Below are 9,101 nucleotides of genomic sequence, written 5' to 3'. Positions count from 1 at the left end.
CACTCAACTTTGCAAGATAAGGGAAAGGGTGTCGACATTATGTTCAAGGGAATAATGGGTGGGTTAGGGTTATTCTACTGCTTAACTCATATTCCTCAAACGCAATTAAATCTGAATGTTGTGTTTACACTGGTGGGGATGCATGTATCAATTTCTGGTGAAGAAAATTTTGGGGTTGACTTCCACTTTTTTCAGTTCAGAAAGAGGTGGATATTTTTTCTGGAACGTCATATAAATTACAACGCATTGTAAAATCCAAATTGCGTAAGTTTTTATTGGTCAAACTGAACAACAAAAAAATCTGAAAACCCTGATGTGCTAGGGGGAAAACGTTTTAAAACAGCGTCAAAAATACGTCTAGGGCCATCGCTGTTTAAAATTTACTGTTAACCAGTGTAATTAGACCCAAAATGGAGTGTATACGCAGCATAAGAAGACTATTTAGTGTTGTTCTTTTGACTGTTTTATATTTACATCTTAGATGCGTTTTTCATGCGTTTCGTTGAGCACTGATTTACGGACTTTTTTTTTTCGATTTATGGACTTATAGGAACGGAACGCTGTACCGACTAAACGAGGCAGCCTTACGACAGTTGCGAATGTGTTACTTCCGGTGTGAAAGGTCACATCAAGATGGCTCCGTCCAGGCGCAGCCATGCCAACAACAAGGCTTGTGTTATTCCTGGAGGATTTACAGGTATTTTAGTAATATTTGTTCTGTTTATCTTGAGGTGTCCGTAAATTACCAACGAAAGAAAGTATCATCGTCATAAAAAGATAAATTGAGTATCTCATCTTTGGTCATATTTTAAAATCCAATCTGGGGACTCGCTCGTGGGGGGAACTTGAGTCTGAAGAACTACGTTTTGACGGTTGTTGTATGTGTTTCTCTCTCTCTCGATTTTTTTTTGCAGCGTTGTCCTTGAAATTTAACTCCGACACGAAATCTGAACACAAGTTGTACGTGAAGGAGCACAAAGTTCGGACAAAGACAACTTCCCACCGACCGCTCGACAGGACGTTGTTTGTTCTCAACATACCGCCATACTGTTCCGAGGTACTAAGAAAACTACAGTACACACTGGGGAAGTCATGCCACTTGAGAGCAAAAACAGAATTGATCCGTGAAGTGTAAATCCACCGTAAAATACACAGAGGGCACAAATTCACCCCCCAAATGGTGTGTGTGTGTCATTCAGGATGTCGTCAGGGGATTGTTCTCACAGTTTGGCTCTGTTCAGTCCGTGGAGTTGAGTGACCACCCGGGCTCATTCCACCAGTCTGGTCCTAGCGTGTCCAGATTCTTCAAAACTGCTGAAAAACAGGTTGACCAACAGTATTGTTTTAGTCGACCCAGTTGTGTTCTACAATGCCATTCTTCTCATCTCATGCCTTTCCTCTCTGTATTCTTGCATTCAGAGTTTCAAAGTTGGTTACGTCGTGTTCTGTAGCCCCTCCAGTATTGCAGCAGCTAAATCGCACCCGTACAACGTGCCTTTGGTTGTCAGCTCATCACAACGTACAGTTAAGACTGGTGTACAAAGTGAGTCATGTTTCAGCATTAATAATACCTGTTTCCCTGTATTTTACTTCCCGTTTATCTGACCTGTGTATGGCTCGGTAGAATGGATTCAACAGTACAAAGAGTCCTTTGTTAAGACTGAAACACTGCAAAATGTAGTCGACGAGTTTATGAAGAACTTTGACAAGATGAAAGAAGAAGTAAGTACTATTCTGTTGCACGTTACGAGCACACTGCGTGCACTTAAATGTATTTGCTATCATTTTTACTAGGAAGAGGAGCGCCTGAAGGAGGAGGAGGAGCAACAAAAAGAGGATGAGGAAGGCTGGGTCAAAGTCAGCAGGGGGCACAAGGGCAACAAGGCACGTCCCCACAGTGAGGCTGCCAACCAAAAGACCCTGCAAAAGGAGATGAGGAAGAAAAAGAGGAAGGAGCTCTTGAACTTTTACTCTTGGCAGCATAAAAACACACAGAAAGAACGTAAGTGGGCTTTTCTTTTCAATTAAGTAAACTAATGGAATAATTAAAACTAAACTTGAAAAACAGTCAAGTCAAAAATGTTCTTTACAAGAATAATGTTCTATGTACCCCAGTCTAAACACTTTCACATTCAGATTTAATATTGTACAAAGCAGCAAAAGCCAACCATTATTATCAACTCAGGGGGCGGCCATATTGCCTTGTAGAGTCACTTGCTGTCAACTGTAAATGACATCACAGTGCCTAAGGGCTCAGGTAACGGCTTTTTATGAAACAAAATCTAATTGAAACTACTTTTTATGTTGATAAAACTAACTGTAATCACAGCGATAATGTCCTTTGTTTTTGGCTTTAGTTAATATCAAATAGGAGCTTTCGGGGTTCATTTTAAATGTATTTATTTCGACGTTGCCTAAACTCCATGGCTACAGATGTTTGAAGATTTTAGTTTACTTTATTACGCAATACTTAGAGACATTTTTATCACCTTGCACTCGATAACCACTACATATGTTAAAACAAAATACAATCAAGAAAACCCTATCTTGCTAAATACTACTTAAAAGTTATTGAATTTAGAAAACAAAAGTCTATTATTAAACTATTATAACCCCGCTCTGCACTTTGTTCTTTTTTTGTTTGTTGTTGCTAAAATTACATGTTATTGTTCAATGTTTTTGTTTCAGATATTGCTGAACTCAGGAAAAAGTTTGAGGAGGACAAACAGAGAATAGCGCTCCTCAGGGCTCAAAGAAAGTTCAGACCATATTAAAGCAACAACCATTGTACATATGTTCAGTTTACTGCGTTGTTTCTCACTTGAAAAACTCAGATGTTGCTTATTTGATCATCATTCTGCTCTTGCACACAACAATATTGTTATATGCAATCATTTACATCGGGAAAATAACTTTTAGTTAGTGGTAGCTTCTGTGTATTACAAATGTCGCAAAAGTAACTGTACAAAAGGAGTTTTTTAATTCAGAAAAAGCTACAAACATGTTTGAGTGGACATAGTTGTCATTCCATCCCTTTCAAGGCATCATCATGTATTAAAGGAAAGTTCTGATTTTTAAACACTTGTCATGTGCTAATTTATCTAAATTCCGACTGATACGGAACGCTCACAAGGGGAGTGTAGTAATGTTTCAGCATTCAACTCCTTAGTTGTAGCCACTCAGTTTGATTAAAGTTCAATCTTGACCTTCCAATTGCAAGGTTTCACCCTGAGCTCTGTGTTGGCCATTTCTAACCACCGTTTTTGTTAATGCAAATGTAATGAAACTTCCCATTTTTGTCTGATTTTGTCATTTTCAACCTCAGCAATATCAAAAAACGGTTTACCTTAAATTGTATGTTTTGGCTCCATGATGGCCACTTTTGGAGTATTGAAACCCACGAAAACTACATTTTTGAATAATTCCTTATTTACTTGATTGAATTATACAATTTGGCTGAAATAAGGTACAGTATTATTCTAGACTCAGTACTTGAAAGTTTTGTTAGAGTACCTTGATACATATTTCATGTTATTCTTTGCATTCAGAATAGGCGTTTAAAAGTTTCCTGCACCCGGATGGAGTAAATTACATTTACCAAATATTTTTAAAAGAATAGCTCCATGCTTGGACAGTCGTAAACCAATTTGTGCCTAACTGTACCACACAGCAGTCAGTCAATCCGTGGTTGGCCTATGGGAAGCATCAGCATCAGCTTCTATAGTCTCAGCCGTTTTAAGATTACCTCTGACCCTTGCGTACAGAAAGACTTCCACAGTTGAAGGCATGCCAGACGAACCAGCTGTACTTAACATTTAAATGAAACCAATGGAAAAGGGTAGCAAAGAGGAACAAGGCTTGAGGCTTAAGTGAAATGTTTATTATGATATCACATCTTCAACTTGAGCATCAGAAGCTTGTGTCGCCTCTGGCTTGTGACACTTCCTGTTGCTCAGACACGATATCACCACCAGCAGCATTAGCAGCGATGACGTTGCCCCGATGCCAGAGAGAACAAATACCGCATCTTTATACACTGAGGAAGTGACAGAATTATTAACCATCAATGATCCATATCTATGTGACTACCGTGGTATGAGCTGGATTTACCGGCGTTCTGCTGAGCACACGAATCAGCCTCATTTTTTGTGCTATTCTGACGAAGCAGAAAAGGGCCCAAAGAGACCAGCTGCGTGGGATGTGCTTCAAATGAAGCATCTCTTCTGCGTCTCTCACCTTCAGATGCTATGAAGGGGAAGAGGAACATTTTAGTATTGTGGCTGCAGTTTGCAACTGCTCAATTTATCTGAACAACTATGGAAGAAAAATAGCAGAGTAATTGATCTTTATTTAATTTTCAAAGCGATAGAAACTTTCCAGATGTTCTGAACTGAGGTTTCTATGCTCCTGTTGCGTATAATAAAGTAATATAACAAGTAATGTACAACCTAGATTATAATAGTTCTTCCATGAAATCCTATGAATCTATTCCCAACAGTCTTATTTTCTTTATTCCGTAGCATTTCTTTTGGCTCCAATGCTTCCAGTCATTACATCAACCCCACTATTCGAGGGATAGCAACCTGGCTGGCCCGCAAATAGCGAAAATCCACATACTATATACTGTAATTTAATTTTTAGCTCCCCCAAATTAATTAAAAAAAACACTGATAAGCATTTGTTTTCCACAAAAAACAAATCAAAACAAATGGGGGTAAAATGGAGGGAGGCAAAAAAAAAGCCCTATATAAAAAATTTAAATCCACAAATATGCAAATCTTGATTTGAAAAAAAAGGCTACCTGTGTTTTTCACAACAAATGAAGGTAGAAAAAATATTTTGAAATATTGAGAAAAAAAAAAAAGTCATGAATATGCAAATTCACAGGTGCCGAATCAAGTATGCATGGTCAACCGTACGTTATATTTTTTGTCCAATCAGATTTATGCCTCTGTGTTGCCAATTTGACATTTCAAGACAATCTGCAGAGTGGATTCAGAATCAGTAGTTCTGGATGATACAATTCAAACTCTCAGTAACGGGATTGTTTAACCAATTAGATTTCAAATACGCCGTCACAGAGCCAGCCAATGGACCCTCGATGTCAACTGTTTTGCATCCTGATTGGTTGGTCAGAGCAAAACTTCTTTATTTTAACAAACACATAAAATAATCAGCAATCTCTGGCGAGCATGATACATTGTTTAGATTTTTGTTTGCATGTAGCTAAATATTGATTCGGAATTGCTCCAGATGTACATGGCACAGTTTTATTTTTTTTCTTGTGATATTGATGGTTTCTATACATGCAACATGTTAGTGGTGGTAATAAAAAGGTGGATTAAGTCCCCACTGAAAGCACAAAATTCAAAGCCCCCCCATCTCCACATTGACAGTAATACTCACAAATGATAGCACAGCGTTGTGCGCAGTCCACATCCTCTGTGCAGATTTCCACCCAACAATAGAAGTAGATCTAAGAAATGACACAATGACATAGCCCAAAAAGGGAGTCAGGAAGTTTCATTGTACTTCACAAAAATGCTCATGTACTTTCCCGGCTTACTTCCTCAACACTTGGCTGGCCTTTATTGAAGAAGGCAAAGGTCTTGACATCAAATCTCCTTACTTGGGAATGGGAATACGTTTTACCGTGGTTGTCCACAGGGATTGAACTTCTGGAGTCATCCAAGTGGTTGGGACATCTATCCAGGAGGAGAAAATTAAGATAGCAGCATTTTAATCATTACTCTACACCTCCAATTTTTCAACGCTCTTCATTCCTTACCCATCATAGAGAAGCGTCCACACAGAGTGTCGAGATGTTGGGTATGCAAAGCAATCCCTGACATGCAAGGAAAGCGTGGGATCTGGCGCCGGTTGGGCGATGGAGATTTCCACGTACACCGTTTCACGCAGTGGCAACAACAGCGGAAGCTGGTCCTCAGGAAAGAAACATGTGAAGGATGCATCTAGAGAGAGGAACAATCGGTCCAAAAGGGTTTGTTGCCGTCTCCATGTTTGTTTTTTATTACCTGTGGCAATTCTCATCTGCACGCTGATGGTTCCCAGTGCAATCACAGGTGGCGGGTTGGTCACTGCGTTGAGGGAATGCAGATTTGCTGCACGCCTTGCAGCCGATGCTTCATATTCACACTCAACCTGGAGACTTGGAAAAAAATGAATCAAATTGGTCATCACTGAGTAAATCTGCTCATGCAGCAGAATGCCGAGGTTGTGATATAAATTACTTAAATGGAGAGTGGTTTGTTCTCCTCGGATCGGGCAGCTCCTCCACCTCTAACTCATAGACGACGACATCTGCATTGACCTAAAGGCAGGTGGAGTCACTTAGTAAACTAAATTACACCCAGTATTTACTGATGTTGAAGGAATATAAACGTGTAGCATAATAGAATGAATTGTATGCGGCTGAGGTGTCTTAAAATGTTCCAACTCCACTCACAGCAACTGGTAATGTAATTGAGTCTGGTGACAGATTGACAGGTTTGGAATCAAGGAATGTGCATGACCTTCGTTTTAACCCCGCAATCCGTGACGTGAATCTTAAAGACGGCGGTGTCTGGGGTGGTGATCACAGGGATGCAACGTGGATGATTCTTGACTGCGAGGCTTGTCGGGCGCATAGGCGGGTCCATCTCTGTCGATTCTACAGCAAACACAAAGTGTCCATCCAAAGAGCAGGCTGGAAGAGTTGCCAAAACAGACACATGCAGCTCCTTAACACACACACAAATCAAAATTACATCAATTTCTAAAAGCTTACAATTGAGTCTGTAGTAGCATGTTGAATCCGTGGAATTGTAGCAGCACCCATGATCGGCACAGGAATCTGGTGACATTCTTTGTTGCCCACATTTCACTTGGAGGTCTTTGTGGATGACACATGTTCCATGGAATTCTGGAATAGATGTTTGGGGAAGTCGACCCCCAAATTTTCTTTGCAATAATATGTTGTATGTGCCTCCACTAGTCTAAACACAGCATTCTGATTACTATTGCATTTGTGGAATATGAGTTAAACAGCAAAATCCACCTGTTTTTAGCCATCTCAGGTGGCGGCCATTTTGTCGCTTGCTGTCGACGGAAAATGACATCACAGTTGCTCAGCGCTAAGGTAACGAGCAATCACGGCTCACCTGTTTTCTGAAGCTATGAGCCACGATTGGTTGTTACCTGAGAAAGTGTGATGTCATTTTCAGTTGACAGAGAATGACAATATGGCTGCCCCCTGAGATAGACAAAGATTTTACTCCTTGACTCATATTCCACAAACACAATCATAATTTGACTAGTGGGGCTGCACAGAACATATTGTGAAGAAAATTTGGGGGTTGACTTCCCCTTTAAGACACATTTCCACAAAAGTAAATTAAGATTGGAACAGTAAATCGGTCATCTCTTGTGTTACCACCACAAATCTGACTAAAGCAGAGTGCCAGTGGTACAAAAATGAGCAGATAATTCATGCCGTCAGAGATAGAGTGTCATATATGTGAAGTTCTCAGTCAGCTCATCTTCACTCACTTGATGGTGGGAATGGTGTCCTCCCCCTGGGTCTCCTTGTCAGAGGACAGCTGATGTTTACCCTGAACCATCGACCATCTCGTGCCAGCTGGACATGCAGTGGGATGACCACTTTACTGCCCTGAGGGTTCAAAGTCATCATCCAAGTCATACAGATCAGTTCAAATGCTAACTCATGGTACATTCCATTGACATTCAAACAATGAGCTTCACAGGTAAACTGTTTTTAAAAAAAAAAATATATGAATATCATGGAAAGTAGTTCATTTCAGAAAGGTCATATAACAGAATAACAACGGACAGAGTGAAATGTTTCATGATTTCATCTTTTATAATTTGACAGCTAACAGAAACCCACAATTCCACATCTCGAGAAATTGGAATTTTCAAAAGACCTAATTAAAATGATGTTAGAAATCAGGTATAGGAATTGGCCTGATGAAAAGTTTGATAAATCTCCAAGTTTTCCTTTTTTGAATTCAACTACTGAAATACAGCCTTGAATGTGAAACCTTTTCTGTGCAATTCAAATTTATTGAAATGAATACAGCATGAACTGGATGACATCACACAACATTAAATTTACCTTCACTTGAGCATAGCAGCTGTCATACGTGCTGAAGAAAACGTGGCTCTGGTTGTTGTGTCTGCCCATTTTGACCCCACACAAGCTGTCAGACTGATGCACTGTGAATGCGGCACCCGTCTTGTCTGACATAAGAGGAAAGCAACCACAATTTTAAAGTAAAGGGAGTATCTTAAAAGCCGTCGATTTGACAGTTCACAAATCTGGCAGTCTCACCTTCTACACGAATTTCTCTGATGACCTCAGAGCCAAACACAGCCTTTATTCCCCTTTGAGAGCAGCTGACTCTGGGCAAGGCAAGACTTCGCCTCTGAGATGGTGTTGAGCCCTTTTCGATACACAAACAGAGTTGAACGTTGAAAGTCAAAACGATGGAACTCAAACAAAATGTTACGAAATGACAATTCATTGCTTTGTAGCTTTGATGCTTTGTCTTATTTTTTTATTTATTTTTTAGTTTGGCCACTTTTAACTAGGTGGTTCTCTAGTTGAAGCAGGCAGGTAGGTAGGTATCACGTGACAGTCCAATTAGCTTTAATTGTTTAGAAGCCTGCTGGAGCTCACACAGACACAACGCAACCCTTCATCAAGCCCATGTGTGATGATGGCGCCCAGTTCTATAGTTATACATAGCAACAATAAGAATTTAAAAGTAACTGGGCTGGATGTGTTTATTTTAGTCAATACCATACATGAAAACAACCACAAAACATATATTTTTACAGTCCTGCAATATTTGTTGCATTTATTTAGCTGTTTTTTTCTAGTAAATGTAACATTTCAATAAATAATTTTTTAACAATAGTAGTACATACAATAATCCAAAAATACTAAAATAAATGCTTTTAATATTAAATAACTTGTCATTTTAATGTATGATCGAGAGTTTACAATACCTTGTCTTTAATTATAAAATATTGTATCACTTTAAATGAAAAAACTGTATAATTGTACATTAAATACAAAA

General features: G+C 39.3%; 2 protein-coding genes across 2 annotated transcripts; one reads left to right on the top strand and one right to left on the bottom strand.

Moving 5' to 3' along the window:
* The first annotated feature begins 618 nt into the window (after positions 1–618).
* rrp7a (ribosomal RNA processing 7 homolog A) lies at positions 619–3,107 on the top strand. Its single transcript, XM_086055879.1, has 7 exons — positions 619–697; positions 915–1,057; positions 1,200–1,325; positions 1,420–1,543; positions 1,625–1,722; positions 1,795–2,002; positions 2,689–3,107. The coding sequence occupies exons 1-7, from the start codon at positions 634–636 to the stop codon at positions 2,772–2,774; spliced, it is 849 nt and encodes a 282-aa protein (XP_085912005.1). The 5' UTR covers positions 619–633; the 3' UTR covers positions 2,775–3,107.
* A 762-nt stretch (positions 3,108–3,869) lies between these two features.
* LOC147134933 (zona pellucida sperm-binding protein 4-like) lies at positions 3,870–8,728 on the bottom strand. The gene is made up of 12 exons (XM_086055955.1): positions 8,351–8,728; positions 8,135–8,259; positions 7,549–7,669; positions 6,788–6,922; positions 6,534–6,706; positions 6,252–6,331; positions 6,036–6,169; positions 5,789–5,972; positions 5,567–5,705; positions 5,407–5,476; positions 4,111–4,245; positions 3,870–4,036 (listed from the first exon to the last, which is right to left on the bottom strand). The coding sequence occupies exons 1-12, from the start codon at positions 8,541–8,543 to the stop codon at positions 3,882–3,884; spliced, it is 1,644 nt and encodes a 547-aa protein (XP_085912081.1). The 5' UTR covers positions 8,544–8,728; the 3' UTR covers positions 3,870–3,881.
* Positions 8,729–9,101: the final 373 nt, after the last annotated feature.

This window comes from Filicampus tigris, chromosome 16, assembly GCF_054856515.1.
Source record: "Filicampus tigris isolate MCC_2025a chromosome 16, RoL_Ftig_1.0, whole genome shotgun sequence".
Taxonomy (NCBI): domain Eukaryota; kingdom Metazoa; phylum Chordata; class Actinopteri; order Syngnathiformes; family Syngnathidae; genus Filicampus; species Filicampus tigris.
Note: the sequence above shows the minus strand (reverse complement) of the source record. Positions and strands in the feature narration are given on the sequence as shown.